Source organism: Hydra vulgaris, chromosome 10, assembly GCF_038396675.1.
Source record: "Hydra vulgaris chromosome 10, alternate assembly HydraT2T_AEP".
NCBI lineage: Eukaryota > Metazoa > Cnidaria > Hydrozoa > Anthoathecata > Hydridae > Hydra > Hydra vulgaris.
The window spans coordinates 12,033,918-12,051,273 of record NC_088929.1 but is presented as its reverse complement, the minus strand read 5'-3'; the positions used below and the strand labels follow the sequence as shown (position 1 = coordinate 12,051,273).

The 17,356-nt window shown below is 28.0% G+C and overlaps 1 protein-coding gene across 4 annotated transcripts in view; it reads right to left on the bottom strand.

Moving 5' to 3' along the window:
• The window catches only part of LOC136085795 (uncharacterized), an 89,985-nt gene that overhangs the window by 55,282 nt on the left and 17,347 nt on the right, over positions 1 to 17,356 (bottom strand). For 3 of the 4 annotated variants that reach the window (XR_010641182.1, XM_065807262.1, XM_065807264.1), the window contains exon 2: positions 8,721 to 14,042. Coding sequence is in view for 2 of the 4 variants with exons in the window: in XM_065807262.1 (XP_065663334.1) it covers positions 8,721 to 14,042 (5,322 nt within the window). In the remaining 2 variants the exon portion in view is untranslated. Of the gene's footprint in view, positions 1 to 7,565; positions 7,778 to 8,720; positions 14,043 to 17,356 lie in introns of all 4 variants that reach the window. The other variant, XR_010641183.1, reaches the window with a different exon arrangement.

Sequence of the window (17,356 nt, the reverse complement as noted above, 5' to 3'; positions counted from 1 at the left end):
ATTTTGATGAAAATAATAAAAATGATGACTGTACACTAGAAAATATATTGCAAGATTTTGCAATAACCTATCGTGTATCTCATTCAGCTTTAGGAGGTTTATTACGTATACTGAGTCCATTACACTCTGACCTTCCTACTGATTGAAGAACTCTTTTAAGTACTCGTCGGAATATTGATATCAAGCATGTTGCAGGTGGAGAATGTTATTATTTTGGGGTGCAGTATTGGATAAAAAATATTTTTAAGTTCAATCTTCTCAATTCTCAAGATGAACTTTTACATATAATTATTCACATTGATGGTATACCACTTTTTAACAGCAATTTTATTTCTTTTTGACCAATTCTTGCTTCACTGAAAGAGTTCCGACGGAACTCTTTCAGTGAACCAAGAGGCGGAATTTTTCCTATAGCTATATATAGTAGTACAAAAAAATCTACTTTTCTTGATGAATTTCTGAATGACTTTGTTTCAGAAATTAAAAGCTTAAAGCAACATGGCTTTCTTATTTAATAATAAAACTTACATAGTGAAAATTGATGCTATAATATGTGATTCACCAGCAAGGACTTTCATTATATGTATTAAACCTCACTCTGTTTATAAATCAGGTGAGAGATGTATGCAGCGTGGTAAGTAGTGTAACAAAATTACATTACCCAATACAGTATCACCACTAAATACATACTTAATCTTTACTGAGCGTCAATATTTTGATCATCATTTAGGTACTTCAACATTGGAGGAGTTAGGTTGTGGTATGGGGACAGAATTTCCGTTAGTTTATATGCACCTTGTGTGTTTAAGTGTAATGCATAGGATTCTGTTTCAATGGTTTCATGGAAGGCATGGGGATTGTAAGCTATCTCAGTTACAACTATTGATGATATCTAACAACTTAGCTATTATTCAAAAACACATTCCTAGAGAGTTTTCACAAAAACCACGATCTCTTTCAGAATATAAAAAATGGAAAGCGACTGAATTAATACAATTGTTATTGTACTTAATAGGTTTAGATTTGAAAGTTACCTTAGAAGATTAAAAAAATTAGTTAGCAAGCCTCAAAATCCAACTGGTCAAGTGGTACGCCGAATTATTAAAGGGCACTGCAACATCAATCAAGACACTTCCAATAAATAAAACCAATCTTGAAGAAAATTCATTAAGATGGTCCTATGCCTGTTGAATACCAATCTTATATCCAGTTCAAACATTACCATGGACATGATTATTTTGTTTCCACATCAATTGGAGATAATTGTTTTAAGGTTGAAAATAAGTTAAGAATTATAAAAAATATTCTGCATAATTCTACCTTTGCTGACTCGAATAAAGTTTTAGTTGTGTTTGAAGAGTTTGAAGAAATGGAACTATTTTTTTAAGATCCAGTTAGTTCCATTTTGCTTTCAATATACTGTTTTACCAAACTTCCTGGCATAACACGAACTTTTTCTATTGCTAGTCTAGTGATAAAGTATATTCTACTTCTTTTTAAACAAGGAGTTGTTGCTTCACCGCAAATGCATTTTTCATAATTTTTAGTAAAATTGTTTTCAAATTTTTTTCATATTTTTATAGTCTACATTGTGAATGTTTAATATAAGATTTGTTATTCCATAAATAAATGAATATACAAAAATTTCTATTTTGACAGAAACTATTTTAGATTATTTTCATTTGATTTTAAAAAATTAAAGAAAGAGTAAGTTATAAGCGTTATGATTACATGACTTATTATTGTTTACTTAATTTCTGCAGTACTTTTTAAAATAATAAATTTTCAAAAATGTATGTTTATTGCATGTAAACCATCCTTTTAACTTTATTTAGTTTTTGATTACCTATTTTAAATGTGTAACAATATTTTTATGAGAATAAAAAAGACTAGAGTCCTCTGAAAGTAAAATATAATTTAATAAATTTGATGTTGAAGAAAAATCATTAATATATGGTAAAAAAAAAAAGATCTTAATATAATATAATATAATAAAGAACCCTGTGGAACTCCACAAGTTAAAACTTTGATGGTTGTTTCTATATTATCACATTGTATGTATTGTTTTCTGTTCGACAAATATTTTTCAAACCAGTGTAAGTTTGAAACCTTTTTTCCGTAATGTTCCATTTTTTTAATTAGAATGAAATGATTTACAGTGTCAAAGGCTTTGCACAAATTAATGAAAACTCCAAATGTAAAAAGTCTTATTTAAAGGCAATAGATAAATGGTTAGCTAACTTCTGTTGAATGTTTCTTTTGAAACTAAATCTCTGAACAAAATATCATTTTCAACTAATTAACTATACAGTCTTTTTTATACAGTATTTTTTAATTTTTTTAAAAATTCTTTTATGGTTTTTTATATATAACTTCATTTGATTATGATTTTTTTTTTAAATATTTCATAAAGTTTCAGTTTTTTCTTTGAAGATTTTAGTAGACCTTTTTTTATCCACGGAGATAAAAGTGATTTTGAATTTAATCAAATCTTTTTTATAGGAAATGCTTTGTTTTATTGTTAACAAAATTGCGATAAAAAAAAGTTAATAAGCATTGTTAGTATCGTGAGATGAAAGAAACAGCTCCCATTTAAAGATTGCGAAAATGTTGTGTGGAGTTTTCATAGATCTGTCGTTTATATATTATAAGTTTTGAGGGAGTATTACTAGGTATTATCGTAGTTGTAATAAGAAATGTTGGAAAATGATCAGTCAAATCAGTTTTTTTTAACCTGTACTAAAGCAGTTAATTAAAAATATTATTAGTAATTATGTTTGCCACAGTTATATTTAAATTTTCTTGTTCAATGTTAAAAGATTTTCTATCCACATATCAATTTTTTTTTTACTAAATTTGAATTAATTTAATTAAAAAAATTTGAAATCAGTGTTTTAGATAACTATTAAATATTTTATATTCAGCACTGATTTACAAACTATGTGAATATTTGGGTTTGCATAATGTGTATTATGTTGTCGTTATCAATAATGGTGTCGTTTTTGGTATTAAATCTCCTTCAATATATTAATAATTTTTTTCTGCGCCATTAATGTTGCTAAGTAAAAACGTTATATGTTTTCATGTCTTACATTATTAAAACAAACATTTTAAATACTTACTATACAATATATATATATATAATACAATTAAATTAAAAATAATATTATACAATATAAATATATTAATACTTGTGTATTTTAGTCATGGCTATGATTATTTATTTGGTTAATACGATTAGGTTACTTAGAGTAGAAGTGCTAAGTAGAAAACTAATAAAAATGTAGAAATTTAGTTTGAAAGTCAAAGCAAAGACAGTATCTAAACAAAGAATTCAAGAATATATCGATAAAGCAGAGCTAAGTTAGAATCTGGGATTTTCTCAATTCTGGTAAAAAAGATTGTGTATTAGGATTCTGAAGAACAATTTTTACATATTAATTATGGTTTAAACTTTTGTTTTACATGTATTCGATAAAAAATTCAAGCCAAGACTAAAAATTATTATTTATTTTTGTGTTTTTCCATTCAATTTTCATTTATATTAATAATAGTGAAAATAAATTCTATTCTTATGTCATGATAATAATTATGGTTTAATATATAAAATATCATTCATTTATGAGTAATAATGTTCTGCAATTATAATTTTATATGTCTAGATTAAAAGTATTTACATATTTGTATATACTGTTTTAACCAAATTTATCTTAGATTAAATATAAAATTTTCCAATTCATAAATACAATAAATATATTTGTCATATATAAGTTTTTTTATATTTGATTAAGCATATGTATTATAACTTTGTAACTATAATTGCAATATCTATGTAATAACAATTGTACGTATAATTTTATTAAAGTTTGCATTGATAAGACAAAAATAATATATTTCTCATTAATATTATTATAGTGTCATATCAAAGTTCGTGTTCGTAATGTTATCAATGTGTGATCTCAATTTGTAACTATAAATGAGAAAATGAAATCACGAATTTCTCAGAGTATAATATCACATTCCAGTAAAGGATGAGAAACCATTTTTTTGATATCATAATTTATTCATGATGCAAAAAACAAATTTCAAATCAAGTTGAGATAATTTTATTTGGTACAACATTGTTTTTATTGGCGTATCCTGTTTAATGACTTAAAATCTCATTAATCATTTAAAATAATTAATGAATAATATAAAAATAAAACACTTAATATTGATTTAAAATCTTGATTTAATTAATTTCATTAATTTTAATGAAATATATAGTAAAATTTTGAATTTACGTTGCACCATTAAATATTAAAATCACAACAATGGCAATGACAACCCATTTGCCACTAAATCGGTTATAATTGCAGTTATTCTTCGTTCATTCTTAAAAAATAAATATCAGGCTGATAAATCTAAAGATTCTTTCACATAATATATAAAAAAAAAAGATATCTTGTGGTTAACCTTAATCGGAAAACTAAGTGAACGTATTTTGGATGGACACCACAACAAATATTACTCTTCGGAGGCTATGTAAACCATTTCTTTCCAACAAGTCTGGTAGTTCCAATGAACAAATAACTTTGGTGGAAAATGGTAAGTAATTTTTGACAACAATTTAGTTTCGAATACTTTAATTGATTTTATCATAAATATTTCTTCTTCTATTTATAATGATGGCGAGTTCTCTTAACATTTGATATATTCGCAATTATCTGTTAAAACGAGTGTTGATAGATATACAAACCATTCGACTATCAAAATTAAAATCTCTGAGTTTTAAGTTTCATTCGAGTAACAAACTATTCGAGTAACAAAATTAAAATCTCTGAGTTTTAAATTTCATAAAATTGCACCACACCGTTTTTCCAAAATTATTGATTCAATAAAATTTAAGAAAAAAACTAGCGGCGACAACAGATATGCTAAAGTCCCATAGTAAGTATTTTAAAGACAGTCTCTCAAAATGTATATATTAAAGCATTTCAGATAAGAAATTCTTTACCTTTTTAAAAAAGGCTGATGTCATACCTTGTTTTAACAAAAATGACCTAACGGACAAGTCAAACTATTGACCAATTAGTATCCTTCAAGTTCTTTCAAAAGTATTTGAGCTTATTGTATTTGCGTAAATATAGGTATTTCTTAAATCTAGATCGAAAATTCTGTTATGTCGCTTTTGTAGAGGTTATAGCACTCAAAATTCGCTTTTTATTTTACTGGAAAATTACTAGGAATTTTTGCATAAAAGAGATATTAATGGGTCCATGTTTATATTAAATTGGATTATAAATTGAAAGCTTATGGTTTTTCTCATGAAAGCGTAAAACCTTTACTATCATATCTAAGCAATGATAAAAAAAAGGGTTAAATTGGGATAATCATTTTTTGAGAGGTAAGGAGTTTCATAAAGGGTGCCTCAAGGGTCAATCATTGGGTTAATAATCTTTAATATATTTATAAATGACTTTTTTCTATTTAAGACCCTGCGACTTGCAATGTTACTGACAATAATACTCTTTATGTTTGAGATAATTAACTTGAAGAGTTTTTTGTTCGATTGCAAAACAAAACACTAAATGCCATTGAATGGTTTAAATTTAACTCTATAATTGTAAATCTCCAAAAATTTAAACTTCTTAAAGTTGTTCAAAAATATTCAAACATCCAATTCATAATAGGTGGCGAGGACAAGTTTGTTGATCATATTAAAGCTCTATGCGGTAAACCTATTAGTAAATGCTCTGCCCTTTCTCGAATAAGAAGTTTTCTATCTTATAAACAAGCTACTTTCTAATTTAACGCGTATATTTTGTCTAATATAATTCAAATTGTCTTTTGATTTGGATGTTTTCTAAAATACAATGACAACCTTACTAATAAAATTCATAAATAAGCACTCCACATAATCCAAACAAAATTTAGTTTGTCTTTAAATAAAATGTTGAAATTAAAAAATTTCCCAAGAATCCATCTTCGAAACTTAAGATTTCAAATGATTTATGTTTTTAAATCCCTTAATAGTTTAATCTCTGAGTTTATGAAGGACTTATTTGTAAAGAATTTGTAAACTTTACCATTTCAACCTAGATACTGCAATAAATTGGTGCTCGCGCCCGCAGGCTCTAATCATAAAAATACTTAAATGTTTTAAATAGAGCCACCTCACTCTCGAATTCTGTTGACAATAAAAACATGTGCTCAAAAAGTCTCCTGGTGTTTAAAATAATGTTTTACATTGGATTAGGAAAAATGTTTTTTTAAAATTAGTAAAACTTAAATTTATTATTACTAATTATATCATTTTGACGAATTTATAAATTTATTTGTTCTTTTTACGGTATTTACGGAGTTATCTTTTATTTATGAAGTTTTTTTTTTTAAAGAAATTTATGAACGATATTGTACTTAAGTACATTGTTATACTAGTCGTTAATGACTTTTTATGGCATTTTTACGATATTTGTGTTTTTTTGTGTTGTATGCGGTTTATTGTGTTGATTTCAATTGGTTTATTTATAAAATACTTTGTGCAATCAACTATTAATAAGATTTTAAATTAAAAAAAGAAAAGTTACAATGGTAAAACTCGATAGATCTCGTAATATGAGAGCATTATGATATAATTATAATACCAAGTTGTAGACTAAGTTAGTTCCAATCAAATAAAAAAAATCACAAATGCAGCAGTGGTGCATTAGCAATAGTTCTAGAACAGTACCATTAAGTCTGATATTCAAAGAATGCTTCGATACTGGTGAGGAAAAAGGTGTGAACTTCATAATTAAAATGCTTTTACGCGGAGCTTTGTCATAAGATCTCAAAAACGTCTTGGAGCACCTTAATAACGCACACACACACACACACACACACAAGTAAAGAGTTATACATTTTCTTCCCTTTTCATAATTTTTTTTTATTGTATGGCATTCAATTATAAAAAATGACATTTATTTTACAAATCATTTCTTTTTTTGCGTTTTTTTTAATTTAATTTTAGTTATTTTTAATGCACTCTTTTTTTAAACCATGATGCCATACAGTTATAAAGCCGTCTAGAATGTATTAACTGAAAAACGTATTAATTAGGAGATTTTTAAAATACATTACATGTAAAAATACAGCTGCTTTAACTTACTTAATAATTCTATGATCTAAACCATTTTTTAAAATCCAATTAGGATTTTGTTAACCTTTATATTATCTACAAAAGCTATGTAATTAATCTTTTTCAAATTGTTATAGTGCTTTTTTTGGTACTTTTAATAGATTATATGTTGTTATTCATATAGTATCATATCATATTCATATATTCATTGAATAATTTAAAAGAATAAAGGAAGACTTATCTAATTCCATTATTATCATCCTCTCACATGAAATTTCATAAAACTTACAAAACTTTTTTTTGTTAACAGTGTATTGAAGATTTATACTTACAACAACTTGTTAACAAAATTTTTTTTTACATTTGACGATCCATGTGTGAGAATGAAACAATTGAACTGAACAATTGATCAAACTTTATTATATAACAGAACAAATGAGAAACATTGTTACATGAAAAGCCTTACAGATAGAGTTAACACATTGTCATTTTCATTTTAAGTTGTTTAACTTCTCAAAGCCGATTGGGCCATTACAGCTAAAGAGGTTACTTCATTGTGGTTACAACTCCATAACTATGAAACACGAACCTTGACAAACAAGACTTCTGCCTCGAGAAAGAAGTGGATATACAATTGACATACCTAGTTCTCATGAGCTTTTTACGGGTCTTGATTTGCTATTAAAAGTAATTGTAAGGAACAGTAACATTTAAAAAATTGTTCTCCATTATGATTTATACTTTATACTTTAATGCCAAAAAAATGAAACACTGTACAAGTAATGTTAAACTATTTAGCCTTTCTTTTTTAACATCTTCAAAAAATTTGTATTTATCAAATATTTTGATTCTCATTTTTAATTTTTTTAAATAAAAGGGTTGGGGATAAAACTTGTCTTCCTCTCGTCCTAAGAATTACTAAAAAACTGCATTCGCTCTCTATATTTAAAAAACGCTGTATTTAACTTTTTTATATTTTTAGAGGGGAAATTTGATTTTTTACTTAAATGCTTTTATTTTCTCTATATTAGTAAAAATATATTTTTTCATTTTTCAAATACCGAATTTCAAGGTAACATAATATGCAAACGTTTTAGGCTTCAAACGTTTGTGTTTGCCTGTTTTTATATTGATGCCTGTATTATTGTCGGTTACGAAATCTTTTATTAAATACCAAGTTGTATGCATTTTTAAAATTAACAAAAGTTTCACATTTTAAGTATAATAAAAATAAAAATATTTTAATAATGCGATCTGTAAAAACGTCATAACATCTTCTGTTCAATTTTAACAATTTTTCCATATAAAAATTATGTATTAAAGCTTTTTCAAATGATATATATTAATTTAGTACTTGATTAATTTAAAACTTTCATGTCACAATAGTAACAATTAGAAAATATTTTTAGTTTTTTGCCCTCTGTTGCTCTCCTCAGTTTAGCTTTAAGAGAGCGAGCCATCAAAAATACGGAACATACTTTATATTTAGACTATTCAGCATATTGGTTAAATATACCAATTTTGTCGTGGAAGTTAAATATAAAAGATTGCTTGAAAGTTCTTCTATACTACTTGAATATTAAAAAAAATTGAATTACTTTAAAATTCATTATTTGATTACCTTAAAATCCTGTACATCAGTTAGCATATCTTTCACAGCTTCCATGACTAGAAAATCCCATTCTTTGAAATAATTGCAGCATGTTTGATATTCTAGTGTTGATTGTAAATGTTTTAGCGTTAATTTTTCTTTTCTATGAGACCATATATAGCGGGTAAGGTCGGCAATGCACGGATTTTTGATTCGAGCCAATGGTGTGTATAGATTACCATAAAAATCTTTGTTAAAAAATACATCAACTTCGTCGATCAGTAAAACCATGGGTCTCGCTGGCTTTTTGTGGGTTAAAACTTTTTCAGTGAGTTTATTAGAAACTAAATCAGCTACACGATTACGAATGTTACAGGTTTGGTTTATAACATCTTCGCATACAGCATTAAAAGTGGCATAACGAATATGACTCGTCAATCCTAAAGAGCTAAACAATGGAAGAAATGACTTGTAGTCACGTGAGCTTAAGTACTCACTGTAGCAAGCACAACTGACATCAAAGCCAATAACACTTAAAATGCAAGATACAACGGCTAAAATTAATGACTTTCCTTCACCTGTTCCAACTTGCACCAAATTATTTTGAAGCTTGTCATTGCTAACATATGTTTCTAAGCTAGAAACAACGCTTTTTATAGTTTTAACGATGCTTCTATGTTGCTTAGGTTCCATATAGCCAAATCCTAAAATGCGAAAAATAGATATTACCTGACTTGGGTGCGGTGTCAGTAAGTAAGTATCTTGATTTTCAATGCCTTCCATTTCATTATAATACTCGGCATTTTGCAACGTCCACAATGCAAATATGCTTGCAACAAGTATGCTTATTTTTTTTCTATCGTTTTCATCCCAAATATTTTTTTCAAACATATTTTCAGCCATTTTATCTCCATTATTTTTGATATACCTTACCAATTCATTCAACACACCTTTTTCATTTATTTTTACGATGTATTTTTTAATCGTTTGCTGATAACTTTTTAAGTAAAAGTCGTAAACGTATTTGAGCCTTTGCATACTTTCATTATTAATATCGTCGCCTTCAAGTTTATTTAAAACATAGTCTATTCCATGATACTTAGTATTCTGATTAAAAATTGATATAACTTGTCCCTTAAAAACTGCGTGCTCCGCAATAATATTAAAGCCAACTCCACTAGGATCCTGTTCCAACGCTATGCTTAATTTCGCCATCTCTATTTTGCAATAATTTGCATACTGATTATTGTACATTTTTAGAATATGATCTAATTTTTCATTAATACTTTCGCTGTATTCAGGTAAATTGTTAGAAAATGTTTTAATTTTTATTAACCACTTTGCCTTTTCATAAACATTGCTTTCAGATCTATTAGCCATTGTGAAAAGGTAGTTCAAGCTGCTCTCTAATTTAACGTTGATTTCATGCACTATTGTTGAGAAGTTAAAGTTTAGCCCAACTAATTTTGAGTGCATATCAAATGACTTGATATTCTCTAAGTTAAATCGAAACAAATCAAATTCTCGCCTAGTCTTTTCAGAAGTATCCTCGCTAAAGATGTTTTTAGTGGATTCGGATAGTTTATTAAAAAAATTTGTTAAAAAAGGAAAAACTTCGTTTTCGTATGAGTTTGGATTAAATATATCATAGACTATATGATTTTTTAGTTCCTTTGAATGACATAGAAATAAAATATGTTTAACAAACTCTTGGTAAAAGCGATCTCGTTCGTTGTTATAAGCTTTGAGAATCTCAATATTAATTATTTGAAGTTTATAATTTTTGAGTTTTAATGATAGTGTTTCCTTCATTTCATTGTAGCGATTGCAGGACTCAATCTTTGACATATTTTTTTGAACAAAAAAATTTTCTTGGTTTATTTTGGTGTGATATATCGCATCTAAAAGAGAGTTCCATTCTTGACATACTGCCATTGATTCATTTATCTTTAAAATGTTCAACTCTTCAAGAGAGCTTTGAAACTTTTTTTGATTATCAAAAAAAAAATCAGCAATACTTTCATATGATTGGCTCAACCCAAGTAATAAATTATCGATTAGTCTATTTAAATTTGTCAACCTTGGAAAATTTTGATATTTCAGTTTTTTTAATTCAATAAAATAATTTAAATTGTGAAAATTTTTTAGTGTAGATTCATTGTCACGGTTACTTGAAATATCAAAAAAAATAGAACATATACTGTTAAATTTACTCCACAAATTTCGTTCAATAATTGAGAATATACTATTAATTTCAATTAAAGTTTCACCAAAAACTTGTATGAACTCCAAATATCTATTAAACATTTTCAACGCTTTAATAATATCATTTTCATCTAAATATTTTGTTAAATCACGGTTGCATTCGTCAACCTGGTCAATCACAATGTTTTGAATCAAACGGATGTATTCTTCCATACCATTATGCTTACATTTTTCCATGAATTTATAAACTAATTTGATGTCCGAAGCGTTTTTAATTCTATTAAATTCATCTTGGAAAACTTTATTTTCTTGATCTATCTGATTTTTAATTTTCTCTCTTTCGGATTCGACCCAAGGTTTTATACAGTCTGGTAATAAATAAAGTGTTGCTTTGATAAGTTCTATCTTTTCCGCACGCTCATCCGGTTTTGAATTTTTAATACTTACAAAAACATGTTCCATTTGAATCTTAATTGCTATTTTAATTTTACTTAATAATTCAACATATTTTTCGTTGCTAGTATGCTTGACTAGTTTGTCTAACTCATCAAGTACTGGCTTTGGTTGGTTCTGATAATAATCGTTTATTGACATATTTACAAACTTTTCTGTAATTGCGTTTATTCTATCTTCAAGGTTTTCCTGTATGGCTTCTATTTTGTTGTTTATTTCAACAGAATTGCAATAGATTTCGAGCAAGTTGTGAATGTGGTATAAATGTTCTCTTTTCACCTCGGCTTCATAAAAATTGTTATTGTTAATGTGGAACTTTATTTTGTCTATGAACTTTAATATTTTTTTGCAAATTGTCTCGTGAATGAATTTCAAACAATTGGTTAGCTCTAGTTCAGTGTCATAATCTATGTAGCTATTTATTTTAAACCTTTCTTTGAGGGGAAGATTGTCATACAAAAATTTTTTAGCGTTGTCAAGCCTTAACAACTGTTTAAGTACTTTCTTAACCTCGTTTTTATCCAGACTGTTTCCCAGTGCTCTCAGATGGGATTTAGTTTTAGTTATTACTTTGTTTATTGAGTTAGCCAAGCTAATTTTTATTTTATAAACTATATTATATGATAAAACTTTATCATCAACTTCAAAAAGTTTCATAGCAACTTCATTAAATTTATAGTTTTCCATGAATTCCATTATATTTTTTTCAAAATCATTAAACGCTTTTATTCTGTTTTGGTTGTAGTCGCAATACAGTTGACAAAACTTGACGTTTTCTGCATATTTGTCTAGTTGAATGAAAGCTTTAACAATTTCAGTTTTTAAGGATTCATTAACACCACTTTGATCTAAAATTAAATGATAGTTTGACAGTCTATCAACTATATCTTTTTTGATGTGCTGACTTTGCATCAAGCGATTCAACAGAGTATAGTTTTGAATTTCAATGCATTCCTCAAGTCTAATTTTAATTCTCTGTGTTAACCCATGCACCAAAAAAGAGCTTGCCAAATTAAGTGTCTGTATTTCATTTAAACAACTATTCATTTCAAAGGCAATAAACACTTTATATTTATTTAAAAAAGTTTCTAATTCTAATTTAATGCTGGTGGCTTTTTTATTAATGAATTTTATGGAAATACACGAGTTTAAGTAATTTAACGCACCCTCAGCTTTGCTGCAATCAATGCTTTTAAAAAGGTATTCGATTCCATTTAGTTCGGCATCATTAATTTTGGTTTCAAGCTCATTGATTTTATAGTTTAAGTTTTCAATGTTTTTGTACTTTGTTTTTGAAATGTACTCATTAGCTTCGTTTGATGTCAAATTTTTACTTGATATCTCTTTAAACTTTAATTTTACAGTCTCAAGATGTTTAATTTGATGCTTATTTTTCTCAATTTCGCAATTTAACTGACTAATTTTATTTTCATTTTCACTTTTTTCTTTAAAAATATCATCAACGCTTTTAAAGTTATTTGAACGTAAAACCCTATTACTTTTATTGCGTTTAGATTCCTTTAGACTTGCGCTGTATTCATTTATAATGCCAGTTAACCAATTTTGTCTTGATTTTCGCAGTTCCATATTTTTCTCAGTTTCATTAATATTGTTTGTAAGCTCCATAATTTTCTCATTCACCTTTTCTATTGAAATGAACTGCTCACTTTTCAAGTATAAAATATTAGGTTGCATCAACTGATATTCGTTTTTAATAATTATTAGTTTTGCTTTTCTGTTTTTTAAATGATTCACACTTTGTTTATCTAAACTAAAAATGTTTTTAATATCCTCAAAACTTTTTCCAACGGAATTGTTAAAATATTCAAAGGATTGATCACGATATTTTTGAATCTCTGGAATACTATTCTGAAATTTTTTCAACCCGTCAAGTTCCTGCAGTATTTTATTTACCTTTTCTAGCTCTGAATAACTCTCCAAATCTAAATTTGTTTCAACTAAAGTCTCGTATAAAATAAAAGCCCTGTCAGTTAGATTGTATTGAATGTTTTTAATGATACTTTTATAATAGCCAGATTTATGATTCAACCACTCAGCATCTATAAGATTTTTAAGATTTGAAAATATTTTGTTGTAGTCAACGACACCATTACTATTGTTGTTATTATTTAGTAGCTTTTCTGTATCATCACTTAAACTTTTCATGTAAGCAGTTATGCTCTGATTGGTTGAATAGTATGCTTCAGCCGTCCGTTGCTCAATACTTCCAATTCGGCGTACCAGTTGCATTTGTTTACAAACTGCTTCCATTTCTTTAAACTTCTCATTTTTAAAGAGATAGTTAATTTCGTTGTTTAAATTCTCGTAAAATTGAAGTATTTTTCCAAGAAAGGTTTCGCAGTGTTTGTCAATTTCTTCTTTGGTAATATGTTCACATAATAAATTAATGTGTTTAGCGTTCTCTAACACTTGAAGACAATCATTTATTGCAGACAAATCGTCATTAGTTAAATATTGCTGTGCAAAAGAACGCTCACAACTTTCCGAAAACCTTTTTATTTTTGAAATAACCAACATTTTGAGTTTTTCGTAAACAGCGGTCATTTGCATTTTTATATTTTCATGACCTTCAAATTTAATACAGGTAATTTTAGAAAGTTGAAGGACATTTGCCGATCCATTGAAATCATTTTTTTCCAAAAAGCTTTCAAGATTAGCTTGGATAATGTATACCTGAGAAGTTAAAAAGTAGTTATACTCAAAATTGCACTTAAGCAATTTTTAAAAAGTTTATTTGGAAAATTTAAATTTTTTAAAAAACTTCAAAGTTTAACTGATATTTAGGCTCAAAGGATTAAGTGATCTGTGAAAAAGTGAAAAATGTATTAAATACAAAAAGGACAAAAATAGAAACAACAAAACTACAACAATATAAATATATAACAATTCAATTCTATTAACGTTTATTTCCAAATCTAAATGTATTTTTAATATATTCATAAAGAATAATCATGACTTTGATGCTGCTTTACTGTGATATTTGGAGCGGCTTGCCGCTGTTGCAAAAAGCAACATATGTTTTCTATTAAGCAAATAATCTATAACAGAATTTCAATAAAATTATGTAGACATTTTAAGCAGCCCGCTGTAGTTTATTGGCTACATAGTAATCCATAAGTAGTAGCCGCAAAAAGTAGCTAGCTCATAATTAAATTACTAAAGTCACTAAATCAAATATTGGCAAACTTTTGACGTGCCCCGTATAGCGGATGTCTCTAATGTTACACTAAGTAACCGATGAGCAAAACTGTAACTAACCGCTCAAAATGCCTATTTATGTCATTATGCCATTTTTTGTTAGTTTGCCGTGGCCGGCTAATGAGTGGCCAAGCGCTTAGTTCAGCATGCATTTTTAAATTTGTCTATGTAGTTTTACCAGTAAAAAGCAGTGGTTTCACGCACTAAGCGGTACATCACGAGAATATTACTTTAAATTCTTTTGAGCTATATGAGCATGCTTCGATTAAAAAAGGTCTATACTATGTATAGTACAAAAACCCCGATAAAAACGTAAAAACTTCATAATGAGGTTTTATGATTATATTATAAGTTACAAAATTATGGGTACTTACTAACTTAAAAAAAATTAATACAATTTCTCTTTATATTTTACTTGAATATTTGAATTTATTTTATTGTGATAGTTGTCTCTACGAACACCTGAAGCAACGAGCTTCGCTCGATCAACAGCTTTTAACAAACACACTGTAAGAGAGTTTTTTCAAAATCTTAAAATGGTAAGAAATCGATATAAATATAATCCTAACTGTATATATAATGTTGATGAAACTGGTTTAACAACCGTTCAAAAGCCGGTAAAGGTTTTAGCTGGTAGAGGAAGCAAACAAGTTGGAAGAATCACATCTGCAGAACGAGGAACATTGGTAACTGCATGTTGTGCCTCTAATGCTATTGGAAATTCCATTCCTCCATTATTTATTTTTCCTAGGGTAAAGTTTCATGATTACATGATTAAGGAAGGACCTCCTGGATGTGTGGGATTTGCAAATCCTTCTGGTTGGATGAACTCAGAAATTTTCATAGAATAGATTAAACATTTTGTTAAATATTCAAACTGTTCTCAGGAATCTCCAGTTTTGTTACTTCTCGACAGTCATGAAAGTCATATTTCTGTCAAAGGCTTGGAGCTTGCAATTCAACACGGAATTACAATGATAAGTTTTCCTCCCCATTGCAGCCATAAATTGCAGCCATTAGATAAAACTGTTTTTGGACCATTGAAAAGGTTTTACAATTCTGCATGTGATAATTGGATGGTTTCAAACCCAAGACCAATGACCATTTATGATATTGTTTCAATAGTTCGAGAACCGTATACAAAAGCTTTCTCACCATCTAATATACAGACAGGATTTAGAGTAGCTGGCATTGAGCCATTCAATTCTGAAATTTTCAAAGATGACGAATATTTACCATCATCAGTTACAGATAGAGCTGCTCCAGATACAGTTACTATCACTCCTGTCAACAACATGGAATTTGAAATGATACCAGCACATGTTAATCACATAGAGTCTGAAATAACTATAGTAAATATTGAAACAAGTATTTTAAACAAAGTGTCAACAAGTGTTGCTTCTATAATCTCACCTGAGGCTTTAAAACCTTACCCAAAAGCATCTGCCAGAAAAAAAAATGTTAAAAGTAGGCAGTTAAAAACAAGGATCTTGACTGATAGACAAACAAGGATTTTGACTCCTGTCAGAAATGAAATTCGTTTGTCAAAAGAAAAGAAAATTTTGAAGCAAACCAAAAATCAACAAAAAGTCTCCACAAAAGATAAGAAAGAAACTAAGAATTACTTGCTTAGGAATAAAAAACAATGTAAACCAAAAGCTGCTTCACAACTTGACTTTCACAAATGATGAAATATTCTTAATCAAAATATTGTACTTTTAACAAGTTTTGTAAACTTAAAAGTTGTATTCTTATTTCAGTCTTTATATTTCAGTTCTTATAAATTTCAAGTTGTTGTAAAGTTTTAAACGTATATAAAGCGGGTAGCTTATAACTGCTGTGATTTATACATTTTTAATTAAAAATTAGACTAGTGGGTTTAACTGCTATATTTAAAAAATAATTAAAAAATTTAGATGTATTATATGTTATACAATATTACCCTTTGACTAAATTATTTACAAGATTTAGTTATAGAAGTGTTAAACATTTAGATAATATTACGCATATAAGATCAATGTGGCCTAAGTCGGAGATCATAGTACCCCATAGTTTGGGGTACATTGATCTTTTGAGAGGGTTGTTTAAAAGTTAAAATTATTCATGTTTATCATTTTTTTAAATCAAAATATTTATATATTCCAAAAGCCAGATAGTTCTACATGTGTTTCGTAGTTAATAAGTTTTTACATCTCTTTCAGGTTCTGCGCAATTTTTAAAACACTGCTACGGCGATCAATGCGCCCCCATCTCCCCTATCTAAAACAGTATTTTTGGATTAAATATTTTTACTAATTAATATTAACTATGAGCGAGACTAGGTTTTTTCAAACCGAGACGAGATGGCGTTTGTCAAATATAAACAACTTTTTCAAATATTAATTCAGAGTTTTTTTGCCAAACTTTTCCAACAAGACAATGTTTTCTCTGATTAAGATGATTTGTTCTACTTTTTCTGGGTGTAAGTTGTGTCTGGATGATCGGACGACATTTCCACCTGAGCTAAAAACTCTCTCTGATTTAGTTGAACTTGCTGGAATAGCTAAAATTTGTCTAGCTAATGAAGAGCAGTGTTCTGGCAATGTATTTGAATGCAATTTCCACCAATCAAGAATCGGAAATTCTTTTTTGGCAACAGGGAGATATTCATACTGGCACATTTTGCTCAAAATAGGATTCACTTCAGATGTTGGCACTTATGTTTCAAGTCTGACGTTTAACTTGCGCTTCAGTTTTAAATTAGGGGACAAATCTGCTGAAAGGACTCTGGCAAAAGGTTGGCACTCAAC